The following is a 22857-nucleotide window of genomic DNA, read 5'->3' on the forward strand; positions in this document are numbered from 1 at the left end:
TTCTAAACAACAGACACATGCCGTGTGTGTGTGTGTGTGTGTGTGTGTGAGAGAGAGAGAGAGAGAGAGAGAGAGAGAGAGAGAGAGAGAGAGAGAGAGAGAGAGAGAGAGAGATTGAGAGAGAGAGAGAGAGAGAGAGAGAGAGAGAGAGAGAGAGAGAGAGAGAGAGAGAGAGAGAGAGAGAGAGAGAGAGAGAGAGAGAGAGAGTCCGTCCTAAGGCTTGAACTCAGGCCTGGGCTCTCTCCCTCAGCTTTATTTTTGCTCAAGGCTTCTTTCTCTAAGAGAAAGTGTGAGAAGACCCCATGGAAATCCAACTGGGGGGATGGAACTTTTCTTTTATAGAAAGAAGCCTTGGGCAAGTAACTGATAGGTCTCTTGTCTGTATTTTAAAGGGGTCTCTGGCTGATGAGCCTTTACCTTTGACTACTTTGCACATTTTGTTGTTGTTGTTCTTTTTTTTTTTATGGATGGAGGAGAGGGGATCAGGTGAGAAATATCTAAGAGAAACAACGTAAAGAAGGAATGATGAATTTCAGCTCCTAGTTTCAGAGAGTTCCATCCATGGATTTTGGAGCTGTTTTTTGTTGTTATTGTTGTTGTTGTTTCTGGGCCTGTGGTAAAGCAGAGCATTTGTGGTGGAGAGGGTGTGATGGAAGAGAGCTGCTCACCTCCTGGAGGACAGGAAGCAAAGAGACCCAGGAAGGTTCTTTCCAGGGCATGCTCCAGGGGCCTACTTCATCTCCTAGTCTTCTACCATTTCCCAATAATGTCATCAGCTTATGAACGCATGAAGGGACTAATCCATTAACAAGGTATAAGTCATTAAAATCTAATCATTTCTTCAAAGCCTGTCGGCTGGCTTTGACCCAGGAGCTCTTGGGGGTGAGAATTCAGATTCGAACCTTAATATCTAGCTGAGATTTTTTAAAAAATTAAGCATTTCATTTCCTTTCCATCTACCACTGCAGTTTTCAAAACCAATTCTTCTTCACTGTCCTGTGCATCTGTAGCAAGTAATTTAAGTATAAATGTCATATTAGTCCATAAAGTACGAACACACCAAATTGCCCACCAGCTGCCTTATTCTATAGCAAAATAATTCATCAAAATCATCACCTTTGGTAAAACATATCGTCTTAATCTTCGGAGAATAGCACAGGAGTGTGTGTGTCAGGACCAAGTTGGGGCAGGTGAGACATATACCCCAAAGCCATTAGAATCACCATAGCATGTGAAAATGATAGGCACAAAGTGGGAAGGGGCTTCGGAAGTCATTTCCCAATTTCCTCTAACTGAAAAGGCCAAGTGAAATGTATAATTGATTCACTTATGCATTATGGTTCTCTTCTGAAAGCTCTCAACTCGGAGTGACTCTCCCTCTTTTGAAAAGAAGATTTGGCAATCACTTGACACACACAGGTTGTCAAAACTGACTGGAAGGGCCAGGTAGAGTGCTTGTCTACCATGCACTAAGTCCTAGGTTCCATTCCTCCATACCTCATACACAGAAAAAGCTGGACGTGGTGCTGTGGCTCAACTGGTAGAGTGTTAGCTTTGAGAAAGCCCAAGGACAGTGCTCAGACCCTGATCTCAAGCCCCAGGACTGGAAAAAGAAAAGAAAAAAAAACAGTGGGAGATGGTACCAGTCTTCAGTGGCTAGTGGCCAGTCAGGATATTGGTAATACTCCTGCCATGGGCAAAGCCATCTCTCCTTCCTTGTCTAACTCCCCCACCAAACAGAGAATGTTCTGGCTCAAAATGTCAGCCATGCCAAACTTCAGAAGGCCTGATCTCTGCATGAAACAATGTTTTCTGAAAACTAAAAACACAGCATTCTTCTTCCAAGAAGAAATCAAATCCACAAATCATATTTTATTAGCTGTGCAAGTGCCACCTTCCATTCATGTCTTGTGTTTTAATTAAATTTTATGAACTACCAGAACAAATCAATACAATGCTTTTTTTTGTTCACACCAACAGCTTGAATATTCTTGAAGCTCTTAAACAATGAGTTTACTGTCGGCAAACAGAAGGCAAGGAATCAGAGAGATAATTAGCTCATGCATCTGGTACTGGTAATAAATAAATAATTCTCATGTGGATGTAGAAACCATTCAGTGTTAACCATATTTATTTTTTTAAAAAAACAGGTTGAAATGGTAATAAAATGCAATTTTCAGAAGCATCTTGGTGACTGAATTAAAAAAAAATCATCTCACTTGACTCTGGGCAGATAGATGGATCTTTCTCAAAATATATTTTCCTGTATTTCTTCTCATGGAGGCCAGAAGCCCAAGGAGCACCCAGCTTTGAAAAGAGATTGCTTGCTTCATAACTTTGGTTTAAACAGATTAAGTGGTCCTCATTTCTTCTGAGATGAGAATGGGTTCATTGTCTGGCTTTTAAATATCTCGAGAGCCCCATCCTCCAGTGTCAAGTTGTTCCTCTAAAGACATACTTTCCAGATAAAGCATCTGTATCTCCTTCTCACAATCATCCCTCGGCAATGTCTCCATGCTTCAAGAACAGACATTCAGTGCCTGATGGGTCAGAATTTGGCAGGTCCTTGGACCTGATATCATTTGGATGCTCCAAATGGAAAGTTCTCATAATGCACCCAAAGGATCTTCTTTAAAACACACACACGCACGCACGCACATAAAAACATTTATGCCATCTTGTGCTTTTTTAGTAAAGTTAACAAATGGGTAATTAAGCAGAATATAACTCACAAGCCACCCAAAGTACATTAGAAAAATAAAATAAGCAAATGAAGATAGTTAAAAAGACAATCAAAAGGTCAGGATCATTTTGGGTTACTCTTGGGAGAAAAATGGCACAACAGTAAACACAATCAAAATGTCTTCCTCCTTGGGTGTCTTGCTGCCTCCCAATCTTCCTGATGCTGGGAGACTTCTTGGGGTTCACTGGGACAGTGTGTACGAACTAAGTGGAGATTTTTTAAAATTCTTATTGCAGAGAAATTGGAGGCTCTTTCCTGTTTGCTCCCCTTAAAACATAAACCAGATTCCTTTTTTCCCCCCACCATTTATGGAAGTTTATTCCTTTGTTGTAGATATATGTTTTTTTCAGTAACAACAAAAGCCAATCCAACAAAACGCCAAGGCCACCCCTAGAATTGGGGGGTTCAGGTCTTCTTGCTGCTTGTCTTCTGTTTTTGTTTGCGAAGGTGAGCCTCTATCTCGTGCCGGAAGACCAGCATCCCCAGCTGCCCGTGGGACGCCTCATTCATGGCCTTGGACTGCATGCACATCTTGTACTGCTCAGGGGTCAGCTCGTCCACGCAGCGCTTCTCATGCCACAGGTGGAAGAGTCCCCGCACGGGCGTCCGCACCACGATCAGGTTGCTGTGCAGGTACTTGCGGTACAGATGCACGTCCTCTCCACCCCAGCCCTTAATGTCCAGGTCAAACCCACCTGTTGGGAGACAACAGAGGGGCCATGTCACATGCACAGGTATTGAGGTGCAGAAGCACAGATAAGGGATGATGGGGGATGGAAGTGTGTGAACTCTCCATCCGGTTCAAAGGTCCCAAAGGCTACAGACAACATGGGTGAGCTTCTAGGCAGAAAGCATCTCTTTCTTGAGGTAACAAGACCTAGAGCGGGATTCTAAGTGTTTGCCTGCTTGGAAGAACCCTCAACAGTGTGAGGAATCACTGTTTTCTGGACCCAAACTTCTGTGAAGTCCTTACTTTTGAACTTGACACTTTTTTTTCTTTTTAGAGTTTCTTTTATTGTTATTATAAAGGTACAGAGCAGTTACAGTTGCCTGAGTCAGGTAATGAGTACATTTCTTTTTGGATACTGTCTCCCTCTTCCCTTGCTTTCTCCCATGAACTAGACACCATCTGAATGCAAACTCAGTGTTTTTGCCTGAATATGGGATCCTGCTGAGATAAACCAGGGACTTTCAGTGGGAGAAGAAAAGAGATTTCAGCCTGGGAAAATCACAGCCCTCAAAGGCTACAGCAGTGCTGAAAATCTCACAGGATTTCACCACAGGCTGGTTCAATCATGTTTGAGTGATCGTCTCACAGGCTGTTCTAAATCATCAGCATTCAAAGAAAAATCTTGTCCCTCTGCATAATAAATTCCTTCCCCAAGAGGGCTTGTGTTCTGCTAAAGTCTCACCTTGGCAAACAGAGACATCTTTTTCTTAACTTTTTGGTTCACTCCCAAACTGAACCAAAGAAACAGAATCCTTTTTGTCATGGTTCTTTTCTTGCCCCCAAGACTGACTCATCTCTTCTAAGAGCAGAGAAACAACATCCTTTCCTGCCATCCTTGCATGGCTTCTGTGCCTCCTGAAAACTCACAGCTGTGCTGCTCTCCTCAAAGCCATGCTGAAACCAGAAAGGGAGACTGAGGCACTAGAAATCAACCCAGCCAATCTCTGCCTTCCTGTGCTTGGGGTAGGCAAGAGAGGGGACTGATTAAGAATTGTGAGCTGCCATTTAACCACTCCTTTTTAGTTGGTCGGTAGTGAGGCTTGAACTCTGGGCCTGGGTGCTATCCCTGAACTCTTCAGCTCAAGGTTAACTTCAGCTACAGTGACACTTCCATAATCATTCTTAGTTTTAGTTTTAGTTTTAGTATGTGTTTTAGATCTTCTTTTCTGAGGTGGAATCTTGCTAGGTAGGCCAGGCTGGCCTTGAACTTGAGATACTCCTGTTTCAGCCTCCTGCGTGTTGGGATTGTAACAAGTATAATCAAGTGTCACTAGGCCAAGGTGAGGGTGAATGTGTGTGTGTGTGTGTATGTGTGTGCATGTGTGGGTATGTGTTGTGTTCTCTTAAATGAAGTAGGTGCTATAACCAAATAAGTTAGTGATTAAAGGAATGTGCTTGGTTAACTATAATTGATTTATTCCCATTATCATTATTACTTATTAACTACAAGGTACACAAGTGAGATAATCGCAATAAGTACACAATTGCCAAGAATAGGGCCTAAGGGGGACTAGAGGTTCTGAGCTCATGACAGTGGTCTCCTGGGAACAGTGTGTTCCCAGCCCACTGGGTCCTGTTTGGTTAAGTACAGTGACATTTGTATTTAAGGGAATCCAATGGACCATGAATTCAGATGCAATAAAAATATGTGCCATCACTTTCCCTGTACAAGGATTTCTTGGATGGAAATCTTTAGAAAAAATTTAAATGCTATTTTGGGGGACCTGCTCTGCCCATAATCATTCAGGAAGATTCCCTGTAGATGTCGAAGAACCCCAGCCATCAGTTGGGAAGCAACCTCAAGATGCCACTCAGAGACCAGACTGGCACCCTATGGTGTACTGCTGTCTCTCACAGAACTTGAGCCCAAGCCGTCTAATTTTTCTTTTAAGCCTGGTGGTTTCTATGGGGTTCTATGATCTCAGTAGTCCAGGGCATCTTGAAAGAAACAAACCTGAGGTTACACCTGTCAGATTCCAAAACAAGGAGTTTCAGGTTAAACCTGAAAGGGAGAAGATGGGCGAGAACAAGGCCTTGTGGGAGCCCTAGAGAAGGGTGACCCCCCAATGGCCTGAGGGCAGGGTCTCTCTGGCCATTCATGAGCCCATATCAAGGCCTCTCCCCTGGTCTTCCTTATCCTGGTCCTAACTGTAATACACAAGGACCTCAGGGGAAGTGAGGAGGCCTTCCCACAGGGATGAGACCCCCTGTCTCATCTTAACAGTAGCCTTCACTGGCTGCACGGCCCCTGAGAGCCCTTCTCCTCTGGAAGAAAGTCTCTAGAAATGCATAGGTATGTGTGTACACTAAAATGTGGAGGTAGATATGTGACTGGTTGCTGTTTATGTATGTCTGTGTCTGTATATGTCTATGTATGTGTGTAGATCTGTGCGTCTGTGTGTTGCTGTTTTTACATGCCTGTGCATACGTGCATGTTTCTGTGTATATGTATATACATGAAGTATGTGAGTGTACGTATACACAGGCATCTCTGTTGTATGGGTGCAAACATATTGTTGGGACACAATTTGTGAAGAGATTTGTACCTTCAAATGTTCGGCAAGGAGGAACCTGATCTTTGTTTTCCCAGATTCCCCACTCATGCTCTGACTGGAGGCTCTGGATGTTCCCGCAAGAGTGGAGCCTGCCTGGGAGGTGGAGGAGGCCCTGCAGAAGCTGCCTCACAGCCACCTTTGTGCCTATGGCATGGTCTCTGGGCCTCGGAGCTTCTGGTGAGGATTATAGGGCAGAAGGGTTGCCCACTCACACTCCTCTCTTACCCTAGTGACGGGAGGAGGGGCATTTTGCGCAAATGGCAGCTGCAGCCTTACTACCCACCCCCTAGAAACCCACATCATTTGTGCAAGGCTTGCATGGAAGTGGCCTCTGGGTGGCAGTAGAGACACAGCTTTGCCTCACCTATGTTGATGAAGTCTGACCGGTATTGACAGGTCATTCCAAATCCGAAGTCCCTCCAAAATCCAGTTTCCTTCTTTATGACCTGCAAGTAAAGTTGTGTCACACAGAGACAGCAAACACAGCATTCACGTATGCCGGCGACACACACACACACACACACACACACACACACACACACACACACACACACAGCTCTCATGAGCCCTGTGTGGGAGACATGGCTGCCTGGATGGATCTGAAGCTTTTACAGACAGGCATCTGGTACACTTACCAGTCCAAAACAAGGCCTTGTGATTTTTGGCACCTCAAGTTGGAATGTTTCTAGGGAGTAGGCATGGAAACACACACACACACACACACACACACACACACACACACATGCAACCAAAAACAAACCAGGAGAGCAAGCTTTTTGAGCGATGCCATGGAAAAGCCACCTACGTGTCTGGCCACATCCCAGTGCCAGTGAGAAGTTGAGTCCTGGGCCTTTCCCTTACACTGGCCCTGGGCGGGCAGCCAGCAAAGGGCTCAGGAAGTTGAGCAAAGGGAGAGAGAACAACTCAGGATTCAGCAGCTCTGGCACAGCCCACCAGCCAGGCTCCTCAGGCATAAAAAGAAAGACTCAAGAGACTCAGAGACCTCAGTGGTTCCCAGCTCTGGGGCTCTACTACCCCACACTAGCTAAGGAAAAAAGGTACCCAGGGGCCAGGATCTGAAGAAAGGTTGCCATTTCCTCTTGGCACTATTATTTTAGAACTGTGCAGCTCTAGAAAGCACACACAGAGAGATGCCAGCCTGCAGGGCGGCTGAGAGGCCATCCAAGTAGTGAATGCCCATAAAACAAGGATAACTGGCTCTGTACCCTCTTCTTTTGCACGTAAATTTCCGATATATTTGTGGAGGCAGCAAAAGTTTGTGAAAATATTATATATACCACATGCACATATATATTGGCAGAGGTCAATGCTGGAAATAGGTTTGAGATCTTCATAGCTTTTTTTTGGTGATTCATTCTTGCAGTTCACACAGGCGCTTGGAGGAAAGGGAGAGGTGGCTTCAGGTCTTATCTGAAGCAGTCCACAAAGGGGAAAAGTATTATCTGCCCCAACTTCAGGTGGGCTTCAACCCTCAGGGAGACCTCTTCATTTCTTCTCCCCTCTCCTTTTCTTTCTTTCCTGTAAGATGAGAATTCTGAGCTAAATTGCCCCCTGAAGATTCTTCCATCTGTAACAGCATACAGTTATATCCCTGTTACTCTACCGTCTGGAAGTTTCCCACAGACCTAAATTACAGTGGACAAATGGCTTGCAGGAGAGATGAATCTTAAAGATTCTTTAACTGTGAAACTCATTCCACTATCATATTTTCACTGCAACCCACCACAGGTGGCATACATATCACAGTCAACAGATTGTAAAGAGGACCCGAGGGAAATCAGGGCCCCAAGAGACACAGTGGGCAAAGACTGCCTCCAACAAATACATGTTTTCCAATACAACCCCAGGACAAAGGGCTACGCTGAAACACTTCCCAGCTGGAGAGGTGGTGGAAGGCAGAACATCCTGGAAAAAATACCTTATTCTCTTTAAACTAGGATTGTTTGGTCTCTGGTGTCCAAGATAGAATGTTTACGTGGCATTTCATGGTTTCATGCCCCACTTACTTGCTAGAATGTACATAGGCATCTAAATATCTCGATAGAAATGGAGGCAAAAGGAAGGGCCAATACCTAAACCTCAAATATTCCACTATACGTGGAATTTAAAGAGAAATCTCCATACAGGAAGAGCAACTGAGCAGAGCTTGGAAGGAGTCATGAGATTGCTTCTAGGCAGAGGCCATCCAAGACTCCAGACTGAGTTAATGGAGTAGCCTACATGGTTGAAGACGGTGTAACAGCAACATAACACTGACTTAAGACCCAGGTATGGAGCCATAGAAACAGTTCAGTGGATGTGAAATCCACAAGTCACAGAAAGCCATGCTGGGAAGAACTCATTCATTGGTAGACTTTTGTGGAGATTCACTTGGTCAGGCCACAGCATATAATTTCAGGGTAACTTGGGGTTGGCTTATTAGCATTTTCATCAACACACTGGGACACATAGCTGTTGGTGAACAGTCTGGCCAGGAGTTAGTGCTTCCAAGCTCTCCTCCAATGGTGTCCCCATTGAGTCAGGAAGAGGGGAAGATAAGAATGGACCACTAACCCTTCTTTCCTGAGCCAGCCAGCCTTGTCTACCTCACCTTCTTCTTAGCCTCTCATTCTCCCCACTGCACAGCCCTTTTTACTGACCCTCAAGCCCCCCAGACTCTTAGCATCGAGGAAGGACCCCTTTAATTACTGCCTGACCAATCCCCTTTCTGCTCACCACTGGGCTCTGCTCAGAGCAGCCAGCCCTACCTTCCGGCCAGTGTCAGCATTCCTGCCACCCTCACAGCCCCTAGCTTATCTTCAGCATGACACTCATGGCACTCAGAAACACTCCCACAGGTATAGGTGTTTCTCTGTCTGCTGACTCTCTTCATCCTCCAACCTTGACCAGCTCAGGGCCCTGCCTGGCCACTCCCTGTAGACCTTGTCTGCCCCACGGGAGAGCTCACAGAGCATTATAGAGGCCAGTGAACCATGAAAGCACAGTTATCAGGCTGGCTCTCCTACAGGAAGTTTCCAGAGCCCCAACTCTGCGGGCAGTACGTGTGATAGGGGTGATTATTTTCTATTAGGACTAAAACACAAAGCGTAAATCAGCCTCTCTTTCCCCAGAGCTACAGGGAGGCGGCTGTGCTGCAGCTGTGCAGGGCCTGGGGAGGCAGGCAGAGCCTGTTGGCTCTGTTTTAATGGTGCTGACTTGGAGAGTTGCCCGTGAAGCAATCTGGACCCTGCAATAAAATAAATAACAAATACTCAGGCAGAGTCGCTCCTCTAAACCAACAGTCTCCCAGGAACCAAAGATGGGTCTGTCTAAGCTTCTACTCACCAGGAGTGCTGGTAATCAGTAAGGGTTTACAGGCATGGGACTCACACTTCCAAGGCTCTGTGCTTACTAGCATAGCCTTGAAATGCTTAGTACTTCTGAAACAAGAGCTTGCATTTTTCATTTTGTTCTAGAACATTCTATTCAGGTAGCAGGTCCAGGGCACCAGATTGAGCTGTGGTGAATTCTGGGTGTGGGTTAGGGATCCCAGACCCTCCACTTATCATTCTTTATTACTTGAGTACCAAAGGCTCATCAATCACGCCACATGGGACAACACAGAGACTGTGATATTGTCTTGTTCGGATGGAGCTAGAATGTCTTGTTCAAGTACCAGGCCAGAGCATACCCAGGTTAATGGGGACAATCCTAACCATATTTCTTGACAAATCAGATATGTTGAAGTCACAGCCCTCTCCTCTCTAATCTATACTGAGTCACATTTTCTCCACAAGTCTTTTTGAATTAAAAAATGAAGGGGTCTTCATACTATTAGATTTTTTTAAGTAGTTGTACAAAGGAGTTACCATTCAATGAATCATCTTGATTGATGATGAAACCCCTTTATGGAGGTGTCTTTTATAGTCTCTTGCTGGAAAAGAAACTACCACCTTCTCTTGTGTCCAGGATGTCAACTTTTTGCATGAGCTCAAAGGCCACAAGATGTGTCTCTCATTGTATGACCCTTCAGTTTGGGTCTCTTGTCATTCAGAAGCTATGGGAATCTGAGGAAGTAAAGTATGGATGTCCTTGGAGTTGCAGATGCCTGTCTGTGCTTGTGAGTATAGAAACACTGTCATCTGTGCACACTGATAAGAGAACATAGCCCAGCACAGGCGTATGAAACCAATTTGTGCTGCCGTTATGTTTACGACTTGATGTTGTATACTTCCCAAATGGGTAAATGCAGACAGCAGCACACAATGTAGGTACTATGCACAGGAGGCGAGGTCCCCATCTGAAGTGGAGGTGAGCACAGAGAGATGGAGTCATGGAAGGCTAGGATCCGTGTTAGCACACTCCTCTCCATAAAACCACATAGCATAGAGGCAGAGGGTTTAAGCAACAGCCACGCCACGCAGCAGAAAGAGACGGGCATCAGGACTGGCCACAAGGTGGCCCTTGATAGCCAAGAAGACTGCAAGGGAGGCAGAGAAGCAGGGCTGGCTTGCATGCCCACAGAGCTGGCATCGTGTGCCAGGTGGTGGGATTTATGGAGGGCAATGAATTCTCCAAAGAGAACCAAGGCTTGCTGTGCTGCTGTGATGGAACAGGCTAGCCCCAGCACATACGGTTGGATCTAAATCCCTTTGTAGCTCTGTGCTCAGCGAGATCACATAGGTAGCCTGGCCTAGCCATGGAGAGTGGGGTGGGCACTGACACGTTGAAAATGGGCAGATCCCATCTATCAGGGCTCCCCTCCCCACACCCCCTTTTAAGGCAGTAAGTTGCAAAACATCGCAGCACTGGTTTTATGCTGTAAAGGAGGTTTGAAAAATGGAATGAATCTGTGTTTTGGAAATATATTTCTGGAAGAAGGTGAAGGAAAGCCTGGAATGTAGAGGAGGCTCAGAATCTAAAGATGGAGGAGGTAGGAGATTCCTCTGGGAACCTGAACAAGAACTGACAAAGCCCGAGCCAGCAAAATGGAATGCCTATACATGACCATCTATTCAAGTTACAGCCATTCCTTTTTCAATAGCCCCACTGCTTACATATGTGAGAGCATGGGAAAGTTTCATCTTAGGACTGGAAACTCAAAAAGTAAAGTATTAGTGAAAAGAAAATCCCCTGATTTCAGTTGGTATGAATTGGTCTATATATGTGGAAAGGTTGAGAAATGAGAAGTCTGAGTGTACAGTTATAAATTTGGTCCCTTCCTTTTCTCTGCAGGCTATATATAAAATGGCAGCGGCAACTGCCATAGCAAAAAGGATAACTGGCACCTTGACAAAGCAGGTTGTATTTGTAGGGCTGCCTGGAAAGGTTGTCTCTTGTATGCCTAAGTAAGTAGCTGTTATTCCAGACAAGGTCCGGGTGTGTGGCCCTGCCTCCCGTGACAATAACACATCTCAGGGAAAGCCTGTGAATATAGGCGCAGCATTTCTTTCAAGGTTCAGCCAAAAATACACCCCAGGAGGAAGTCTCTCCTAATTTCTCCACCCCAATGATTACTTTTTATATTACACCATTCCACCACCACACACTTGATCTCCACTATCTTCATTTTTGTCTGCCGTCTGCCTTTGGGATGCATCAGACCATTCTATTTACCTGTCAACTCTCATCTCTAGCTCCTCAGCAAGTACTATCCCAGTTCCCTACAGAAAGAGCATCATGGTTTAGGTTTGGGCTCTAGCACCAGCAGGCTGGGCAATCTTAGATCAGTCATTTCACTTCTATAAAAAGAAGGGGAAGATATGGAACCAACCCAGATGCCCCTCAGTTGATGAGTGGATCAGCAAGATGTGATGTTTATACACAGTGGAGTTCTATGGTGCTGTCAGAAAGAACGACATTGCCCCATTTGTAAGGAAATGGAAAGACTTAGAAAAAATGATATTAAGTGAAGTAAGCCAGACTAAAAGGAACATAGGCTCAATGGTTTCCCTCATTTGTCATAATCAGTAGAAACCTTGGGCTCTCCTAGCAGAGATTTACTATAGAGCAAAACCTAGATACATAAGGCCATATAGTATGACACTAAATGAAAGGACCTCCAGGATACAGAAACAAAGCCATATAATGAGTGATTGTTGTCCTTAATGTACTATGTTATCTCCCATCTCTTTTGCTGTCCCTTGGTTATCTCATATTGTTACAGTATTTCACCTTGTTAGCTGATATATTGTATGTATGCTTATTTGGTTATTTGAAATAGGATAGGGAAGGGGGGAAAACAAGATGAAGGGCAGGGGTGGGGGAGGGAAATGGGGACCAAGACATGAGAAAGGGTATCAATGTTTGTGAAGTAATGCACCTTCTATCCGGTGAATATAATGCATCCCTTCTATTAATTACAATAAAAATAGATGAAAAAATTGGATAAACACATGAAAAAAAGGAGGGGATGAACATAATCTCTCCTAAGTCATCTTAGAGAGTACTGGAAATTATTTCAATTCCTTCAAATCCTTTCATGGGCATCTATACCAACTCGTATCAGTCAGCAAGTGATAAGGAAATGGCCTGTCCAAGCTGGGTATTGTATCTGTAATTCTACCTAGCTATTGAGAGGCTGAGATCTGGAGGATCATAGTTCAATGCCAGCCCAAGCAGAACAGTTCACCAGACCTCTTCTCAACTGCCAGTGTGAATTGCTCTATGTCTGTTATCCTAGCTACACGGGAGGCAGACATAGTTAGGTTACAGGGAAGCTTATGCAGAAATTCCTGTGTGACTTTATATCTCAAATGAGAAATGGGGTGGAGTGGACTATACCTATCATCCCAGCTACGGTGAGAAATGTCAAATAGGAGGGTGTGTGCCCGAACAGAAAGTAAGACACTAGCTCTTTGTATGTAGCCAACACAAGGCTCTGAGTTCAAACCCTATTACTACCAACAAACAAACAAACAATCAAAAAAAAAAAAAGAGAAAAGAAAGGAAGAAAGGGGGCGGATAAATGGTTTATCCAGATAAGCACAGTGGGTTATGCCCATAAACCTAGATACTTAGAACAGAGATCAGAAGTTCAAGGCCAGCTGACACAACAATTTATTGAGACCCTCATCGTAACAAGGCAGGCACAGTGGCTCACGCACTTTGTCCCATCCATTTAGGAGGCAGAAAATTGCAACCCAGGTGAAAATCAAGAATGGGTTTGATGAGAACGATACGATGGGAGAGCCGAGGGCCAGAGGACTCATTGGAGTCCTTGCTCCCCAATGCCCCCTGACTCCTCAGCTGCTCAGGGTGAACTCACCTCTCTTGCCATCTGCTTTACCCCCTGGCTGATGGGAATGCCTTTCTACCTTTCTGGATGTTTATAAATATAAAGAGAAAGCGTGCTCCAGCCCCCAGGGAAGAATCTGCACATTCCAAAAACTATGCAAAGTGTGAAATGATCATCCTGTAAGTGCAGGACCTATGCTTTCCGTTCTGTTTTCCTGCAAGGACTTTTAACCAGCAAGGAAGGTAATGGGAGCCAAGGCCAGAACATCTGCTAAAACTTAAAAGCCACCGAGAGAGTCAACCCATGGATTACCACCCAGCTTTCCTCACGGTCAGATGTGGCTGGTGACCTGGTGATTGGGCTGTGGAACAGCCCTCAGAGGCACCTGCAAGGCGGTCACTCACCAGCTGCTGTTCCAGCGGGGGCACAGCGTCGTGATGGCCGTAGATTATGCCAGGGTTGTACTGACTGAAAAGCACTGGATAAAACACCTTCTTCCCTGCGAACCAAGGAAAGGCAAACCTTCACTTAAAGCCAGAGAGTCATTCACCAAGTGGGCGTGGTGACATCCCAGATGCAAGACACGGACTGGATCCACCAGATTGCAAGATTCTAAAATCCTTCTGTCCTCCTGGCAGAGGAAAAATGTAAGAGACTGGGCATGGGCCGGTGGCACTGGGAATGAAAAAGTACTCTAAATTTGGGTGCCAGTGGCTCACCCTGCGTTCCTAGCTCCACAGGGAAGCTATCTTTCCCAGCTCGCCTGGGCAGGAATTTCTGTAGTCTCTTATCTCCCATGAATCACCCGAAAAGCCAGAAGTGGAGCTGCGGCTCCAGAGGTCAAGCAGGCTGATTTTGAAACAGGACACTTGGGTGTCCACTGTGCGAGAGGAACACGTGAACCCCAGGGGGACGTGTGACTCCCGGAGGGACGTGTGAACACCAGGGCGCTGGGTGACACCCTGATGGCGAGGAAGGGGAGCCCATACCTGGCTGTGTGTTCAGCCTGCACGTGTTGAGGAACTCGGAGGTGAAGTAGATGTCCACATCACAGAAGAACAGAAGGACGTTGCTCCCCTTCCAGGAGCGGGCTCCCACATCCAGGCCCTTTCCCCGGGAGAACTCTCCATTGAGCTGGATAAAGGTGAAGTTCCGGAAGTTGGCGGCTCTAGGGCAGAAGAGGACAGTCAGGAGGGCCTCGTCTGGGCACAGTTGCACGCTACCCAAAAAACGTATCACCGGTGTGTCTATTCATTGCTTTGCTTCTTCAATAACTCAGGGGTTCTGACACCACCCAAACAGAAAGAGAGCAGCCTAGACTCAATAGAAATCATTAGATCTTACAATTTTTTTCATATATATGAAAAAAATATATATAGAGAGAGGGTCTTCCTATGTAGCCCAGACTGGCCTCAAAAATCACAATCCTTTATCCTCAGCCTCAATCCCAGCGATGAGATTGCAGGGATCTATGTCCAGTTTTAGCAAGATTTTAAATTGTTTCTTGTTTCTGTGAACATTCTCCCACATTGAAAACTGTACTGCCATTACTAAGTGATTCTTTTTCATGATGGAGGAAACTTGAAACAGACAAACCCAGGAATGTAACTCAGGAGATATCCATGCTTCTCAGAACCACCCAAACACACCCACTGAACTAAGGAAATGCAGTCATCCTAGTGTCTTCTCATCTGCATTCAAATCCAGGAAGCAGGCAAGGCTCTGTCACCTGAACTAGCATTTCATCCCTCAGGAAGAATGGCACAGCATGCATGGCAGGAAACGTGATCCAGTTAGAGCTTTTGGGACAGAATGGCTTTGAACTTGGTTAGTCCTGTGCGGTGAGGTATTCGTGCTCATTAATTTCCCAGTGCCTCAGTTATCTCATCCAAAGGATGGGAACAATGATTAGCTAAGGGGTAGCTAGAGGGCAAGTGACACCCAATCTCACTCCTGCCATTGCTAGTGTGAGTCGTGTGGTGAAGACAAGAGGTTCCTATAGTCCGTGTTCTCCTATAGACCTTTCAGAAGGGGACATAGTTCTAGTAAAACAGAATTGATTCCCTGCCAATGGGAAAGAAACAGCCTTCCACCAGACAGAAGGAATGGCCCAAGTGTAGTTCTGTCTGAGCTCCTTGGGTATTGCCTGGACTTTACCAAGTCTTCTCTTCTGGTCAATGCCACTGTTATTTCCTAATGTCCTTCTCTCCCCTAATTTCTGCCCTTCCTGGCCCAGTCCTACCACTCCCAAATTTTCTCTAGGCATGATCTATGTAAATGGTAGGGTCATTTCTTTCCACCTTTGAAAGTTTATAGTCCAGGGGCCAGGAGTTTGGCCTAGTGGTACGAGTGCTTGCCTAGCATGCATGAAGAGCTGGATTCAATTCCTTGGTACCACATACATAGAAAAAACTGGAAGTGGTGTTGTGGTTTAAGTGGTAGAGCTCTAGCCTTGAGAAAGTCCAAGGACAGTGTTTAGGCGCTGAGTTCAGGCCCTAGAACTGGTAAAAAAAAAAAAAAAAGGTTATATTCCAGTAGCTAGCTTTGTGAAAGGTCAACACAGATAAAGAGCCATAGCTTTGAAGATTCTGAGCTGTGTTTATATGTTTTCAGTCAAACCTGTTCGCTAACCACCCTCCCCTCCAGCACTTTTTGACTTATTGCCTTCTTTCAGATCTGAGAGAGAGCTGGGTTTTGTTATCTTGAGAATCTATGGGCCCCACCTTGTCTGAGTCTAATGCCAGACAGGCTTTTCAGATTGAGATCAACTCTGGAGGCCTTAGGACTTGTATTGGTCTACAAGCATGCAAACTTAGAACCCTTACCTGGACTGGAGGCTTAATAAATGGAGTGTGTGTGTGTGTGTGTGTGTGTGTGTGTGTGTGTGTGTGTGTGTAGATGAACAATTCTAACCCTCATTCTGCCTATGTTTTCTTTGGGGGGCAAGCCCTTAACCACTCCATTTTCTTATTCCAAAGATCCAATGTCCCTTTATGCTGTACCATTCTAATGTTTTTATGATTTTGATTTTCCATGGCTGTTTGATCCTTTCAGACCTTCCTCTTGGAGCCTTGTCTCTGGACAGGTGACCTGTTCTGCATTTCCTCTGAGTAGCACTGACGCTGTGCTCCACAGCTTCTGGAGTCTTATGTGTGGCACTACTGAAGGACAGGACTACCTTCCTGTCCTCAAAGACATACAGCTGGTGGGACTCCTTTCAGACACTGTCCTGCTCTTCCTGGTTTCTGCAGCCCTAGCTGTTGCTCATGGGTGCAAGCTATCTCTCTCGCCCAGGTAGGCCAGCCACCAGGGAAGCCGTCTTGAGAGACGCCTGGATTTCCACCTGCGCACGTACGTATCTCCTGCCAGATGTGGTGTAGGTGCTCATTTACCATGAGAGGCCCATCGTGCTTTCAAAGCCAGCAGCAGGACGGTCTTTCTCTTCATTTCATTCCAAGTTTAGACTCGTTGGGATCCCTTCCATTGAAGGTTTGTCAGCTAAGTGGCAGAGTGAGGAAGACTGCCCTCCTCAAACACAATGAATGAGTCATTCATATACAAAACAGCATATATCTCACCATTCAAGTACCACCTCCCTGAGAGACACCTTCCAAATATCAAAGCACATTTTTTAGGCTAGGGATGTGGCTCAGTGATAACAATGCTTATGTTCTCTGCAAAGGTCCAGAGTTCAATCTTCAGAAATGTGGGTGTGTGTATGAGTATGAGTGTGTGTGTGTGTATGAGTGTGTGTATGAGTGTGGTTTAATAGGGTCTCAATATCTAGCCGAGGCTGGCCTCAAATTCATGCCTCCTGCTTCGCTCACAAGGCCTGGGAGGAAAGGCATGTTCATCACATCTGGCTTAAAATGCCTTTTGTTTGTGCACCAGCTAAGGCGGGAGGCATACAGTGCCTTAATACGCCACCTTCAGTGGCACTTGGATTTTCTCTTTGAAATAGCCTACAGACCATTTGCATATTCCTTTGAATATTTGCAAAAGCCAAATCACCTGGAATAGTTGCACATACAAAGCAGCACAAGAAGAGCATGGGAAACTGCTAAGAAAGTTCAAGCCATCACCAGGCTGCTGGAGATGAATTGGAGAACAGACGATAGATGGATGCTCCAGGGCCTCTAAGGAGGAGAGGCTGGTGGTCCAGCTCATGTGTCAACCCAGTACAACGAATCTCCTTGTTCTGCATGAGAATCCCCCAGCCCTGGTTGAGCTACTGCTAAGTACTAAACGCTGCCCAGTGCTCCATCATGGCTGAGAGTTGAGAAGGAGCCAGGACTACTCCCATGTTTTAGCCGACTTTAATTCAGAAGAACGTTTTGTTTTTAGTTTAAAGAAGTCTTTCAACCTTAACATCTATGTATCAACGTCTTGCTTTCTAGAAAAAGAAAACTCAGGGAAATTGGTGCTGAGGAGCCCTTCTCTAACCTCTCACAAAAGGTCATTTCTTCCTTTATCCCTGGATGAGACAATCCACCCTGTTTCCACAGCCCTGCCCCATTCTGTCAGTGCATTTCTACCCCTCTGCAGCCAGGCCACAGCAAACCTCCATCAGAGCAGATCTGAACTATGAAGGCCACAGGCGGTTCCCCCATCCACACACTGTCTCCCTGGGGGTCCTGAGGGGCTTCTGTCTATCCTGTGTCCACCACACTCTGCCCATGTAGCCCTACCTGGCCTCTTTACCTGCCCTGAGCTTCTTCTGGCCAGGAAGCAAAGGTACCTTGTGATTGCTTGCCTGGTAGTAATCTAATCCTGCTGACTCTTCTCTGAAGCCTTAATGGCTCACTTTCTTTCTTTCTTTCTTCCTTCCTTCCTTCCTTCCTTCCTTCCTTCCTTCCTTCCTTCCTTCCTTTCTTTCTCTCTTTCTTTCTTGTCGTGGGACTTGAATTCTGGGCCTGAGCATTGTCCCTGAGCTCTTTAGCTCAAGGCTTCTGCCCTGCCCTTTGAGCCACAGTGCCACTTCTGGTTTTCCTGGTGATTAATTGGAGATAAGAGTCTCACGGACTTTTTAGTTCCTGGCCTGGCTTTGAACTGAGATCCTTAGAACTCAGCCTCCTGAGTAGCTAAAGATTCTAGGCATGAGCTACCATGCCCAGCTAAGCCTTGACAACTTTCTAGGCCCTGATTAGGGGGCAGGGGGTGAGTGCATAGAGAATCAGAGTGAGGACAGAATCCTCACTGGCCTGCACAGCAGCATCAGCCAGGCACAGGTGGCAGAGAGAGCAGGAAAACTAATGTTGCCATCCGTCTGCAGTCCCTGCATGGTGCCAGGACATCAGGTTCTCTGAGAGTGGCTCCGGAGGAATAATGGTATCAATTTTTTCCCCTGCTGATTCCTCAACCCAAGGGCTTCTTTGATCCATCCATAAATCTGAAAGAATGCTTCCTTGTCCTTCCTGGCCATGAGGAAGGACCTCTGATACTCATCAAGCACTCTCTGCTAAGAAAGAGGGCTGAATTGGAAACAAGAAGGGGAAAAACATCAAGACAACTTCAATTTCTCTCTTTTTCAAAGCTTAGAGATGAATACAGCCACATCTGTGGAAGAGGGATGCCCTCCCTTCACGAGGCTCCAAAAAGCAGGATGCCCTAGGAGGAGAGGGATTGGCTTCTGCAAGCTGGTTGGGATCCTAATCTTCATATCTTCATTTAGAGACATTGCTCTCAGGGCAGGGAAAATTCAATCACAAAGCCAGGACACCAAGATCAGCAGTGCATTAAAAGATAGCAAGGCTGTACCAGAGCAATACAACATGTCAGCTCTAAACATCGATGAGGTGGACTTGGCTGGATTTGGAGTTATACACAGTATCTTCATGAGGCTACAATCCCAACTACAACCAAACAAGGGACACAGGAAGGCAGGAAGGCTCCCTGCTGGATCGTTTATGGCCCCAAGCACAGTGACCAAAATGCTCACCTTGGCATGGCCCCAGCTTGTGTTCTACCCGGAAAGTTTTTCCTTCATCCACTCCTTTGAAAAAATCTCATTCTGTGTTCAGTGACTGCCTGTCACGAGCCCCAGAAAAAACAGCGGGACCCTCTTAGAGCTCTCAAGCATTTCATCCAGCTTTGGTCCCTATTGTGAGTCTTCCTGTGTCCTTGCTGATACAGGCTCTAAAGCCTTCAAAGGTGGCAAATACCTTTCATGGTTCTGCCTCCTGAGATTACCCAGCAACCCCATAGGAAATGACCAATAAACACTGGATGAATCAAGAGTAAGAGGAACACACCTCAGCTGTGTCCTGAAGGGGGCGCTGTCTCCTCTTGGGAGGAAATTCCCTCAGCGCCCCCCTTGCTCCAGGACAACACAGACTACCCAGGTAAGCACCAGGAACCCATATTCTTTGTATAAGCCCATTTTCCGCATGAGAAAGAGACTCTGACCAATAGATTCGGAAGGAAAGCCAGGAAGATAGATCACAGAGAGCTGAGGAAAAAAAAATAAGATGCAGTACATTTCAAAATATTTAATTTACCCATAGGGTAAAGTGTAATCTTTGGTAACATGTCACTGACGTGGCATTGTATGAAACAGGCTCTTGGTACCGTAGAATAAAGTCACTCAGTCATGTTATGTAATTTCCTATGATGAATTGGAATGCGCAACTCCATAAGACCAAGTGATTTATTCCTAATTCCTCCTCATCTGCCTGAGGTGTATTATTAACTAGGGGAACTCTGAAATTTCTCACTCTAGCTCCTTCTTCAATGCCATAAATCTGTTGCATGGGGTTCTTTGATTTCTAATAGTCATTTTTATAGAAGTTATAATGACCTGAGAAAGTAACTTCTGCTAGAGATGTTAATTCCCCTAATTGACTTGCATTTCCCAGAATTGCAGGATTAAAAGTGATAAAAGATCTTGTTGTCTAATATGATTTATTTTAATAAAGGCTTTTCCTCAAAGTTGCAATAAAACTCTCTTAATGTGACACATCCCACAATAGCCCTTTATTTTTTTCTTAAAAAATCTGTAACATTTGCACAGAAACTAGTATTATAACCAATGCATAATTTAGAATTTTAAAGTTTAGAGCCCTTTAGACAATAATGCCAGATAAACTGTATTTACTGAAGAAAATGGAATACAGTGAATATTTCAAAACTAATTACTTCATCATATCATTCAGTTTTTCCTAGTAAGCATTTGCAACAATTCATTTAGAGTTCTCGAGATTCTGGGCTCACAGAAGCCCATTTAAGCAATTTTTTTCAGAGAACTCACAGTTCACGTGGATATAGGACACTATCCATTAAGAGGACTAATTCTCTGTTTTTTCCCCTTAAAAAAATGAGAATTTGTGCTGTTACTGTGGCTTGAACTCAGGGCCTGAGTTCTCTTGCACTCTACCACTAGCACCTAGATTCACCAAGTGGATTGACACTTTGACATCTTTTGTTCTTTCTCTCTGGAGTTAGTTGAAAACATCATGACAACTTCATTCTTTAAGACAAGCACCATCTTCAAACTCATGGCACTGTCCTTAATAACATGAGAATGATCACACTCAGGAGACTGAACACAACCATAGTCCTGTCATTTTATACCCCAATCATGACCCCTAAAGAAAAAGTAAAGATGCAGGGACATTTGTATGAAGAACTGGTCTACCAAGAGGATCATTCTCATCCTTATCTCTAGCTATATATGGCAAGCTGACCACAGGCCCCAAACCCTGCCTCAGTCTGTGACATGCTCCCACCTCAGTTCCCCAGGTTCTAGGACTCTTTTTGTGCTTGGGAGAGATTTGCTCTACAGTTATTTAGTTTTACTTTGATTATTAACATCTTCAAATAGTTGTACAAAGGAACTTCAATTTAACATGTCTATTTCTGTTCACAGCTATTTAATTTTAGCAAATGAAATAATGTGTGTGTGTGTGTGTGTGTGTGTGTGTGTGTGTGTGTGTCGGTCCTGGGATTGAATTTGGAACCTGAGCATGGCCCTTGAGCTTGTTTTGCTCAAGTTTAGTGCTCTATCATTTGAGTCACAACTCCACTTCTCTCTAGCTGCTAATCTCACACCTTCCTGCCAAGGCTGACTTCAAACTACAATCCTCAGATCTTAGCTTCCTGGGTAGCTAGGATTATGGGTGTGAGCCACTGGCACCTGACTTGGGTGTAGATGAAATTCTTACCTAAATGTTTATTGTTTAATAGAAAGTAAGGGAAAAGCACAAACAAAACAACAAAGCCACTCAATTTCCCAAAGGAGGAAGAGGAGGAGGAGAAAACCTTTCTTTACATTTTCCTCTATCATGATGAAATAAATCACCAGAAAGGAGCTTGACATGATGGTACACACGGTAGGTCCTTGACAACACAGATTTCTCTTCTCCCTGCCACACTCCACCACAGAGCACTGAAAATCTCATTTCTAGAACCTTAGTCTCAGACATGATTCCCCTGAAAGACGCCTCTGTGTCCTCCTGACTGGACAAAGGTGAGCTTGTCATGTAGAAAATGTCAACCCATGCCAATTCAAATACAAGTTAGAGCTAAAAAAAGGTTTCCTCTGCCACGGCTCCAACCAAATATCCACCTAGGTCCATGCACCTTCAAGCATGGGCCATGGGGCATTTGCAATGGTGTTATGTTTGCACACAGCTGGGATGCTTGGTCTCCTGCTTCATGCAGGAAATGTAACTCAGAACTGTCACAGTCAGGAACCAGAAATCTGTATTTTACAAAGTATCCCAGGTTCTTCCAAAGGTAGAGGGCTACTAAGCTAGCAAAGTTCTTCTCTGAGATAAGGTGAAGCTTGGAAAAATCTATAGATTAAGAATTAGGGGTGGAAAACTGATTTTTTTTGTGCTGTTGTTGTCTGTGGTAGTGGATTATAAACATTGTAAATACCATCCTTATAAGGATATATTATACAACAATACAGCACACAAACACAGTCACAGAGGCATTCTACTGAAATTAAAGTTTCATGATATGATATTTATCTTTACTCTCTGCAATTCACTTTGATATTTCCTACTTTATTTCATCTCATTTTTCAAAAAACACTGGGCACAGCCCACTAAATCAATTTCACAATCTCCTAATGAATCACCAAGTGGAGTTTGCAAAACATTAGTCTATAGCAATCAACTGAAAGGCAGAACTCAATTGAGTAAGCATAAACTTAGAGAGGACAGAGAGAGAGGAGAGAGAGAGAGAGAATAAAACATAGCAAACTAGTCATTAAACAAGATTTTATTTTGTTATTCTTAAAACGTTTGCGTTTTACCAGATTTAGAATGATTTAATTACAATGTGACTCTCCAAATGAAACTGTTTTATTTAATTTGATTACAAATTTTATTAGCTTTGAGTAACAATTATGGATTTCAGGAGAGGCATTCAGGGTTGGAAGTCTGCTTTGGCTAACGGTGTAAGGCCTAGACTCTAAGTGGGGTTTGCTGATGGGGATGGATATTTGCTCATATGCCTGGGATGACAGCCTAAGAAACAACCTCATTTCTTCATCTATGACACAGGATGAATATGGACATCTGTCTTAAAAAGTTACTGTGAATGTTGAAACATGTAAATAATGGCTATTATCATTCAAAAATAAATG

General features: G+C 44.7%; 1 protein-coding gene across 4 annotated transcripts in view; it reads right to left on the bottom strand.

The window, feature by feature from the left end:
• Nucleotides 1–1864: 1864 nt before the first annotated feature.
• The window catches only part of Csgalnact1 (chondroitin sulfate N-acetylgalactosaminyltransferase 1), a 200952-nt gene continuing 179959 nt past the window's right edge, over nt 1865–22857 (bottom strand). For all 4 annotated transcript variants that reach the window (XM_090354253.1, XM_090354256.1, XM_090354254.1 and 1 more), the window contains 4 exons: nt 14255–14433; nt 13670–13764; nt 6393–6474; nt 1865–3438 (listed from right to left, as the gene is read on the bottom strand). In XM_090354253.1, the coding sequence (XP_090210379.1) occupies nt 3149–3438; nt 6393–6474; nt 13670–13764; nt 14255–14433 (646 nt within the window). In that variant the 3' untranslated portion in view covers nt 1865–3148. The remainder of the gene's footprint in view (nt 3439–6392; nt 6475–13669; nt 13765–14254; nt 14434–22857) is intronic.

The sequence above is a fragment of the Megascapheus bottae genome, chromosome 20 (genome assembly GCF_031878675.1).
Source record: "Megascapheus bottae isolate mThoBot1 chromosome 20, mThoBot2.hap1, whole genome shotgun sequence".
NCBI lineage: Eukaryota > Metazoa > Chordata > Mammalia > Rodentia > Geomyidae > Megascapheus > Megascapheus bottae.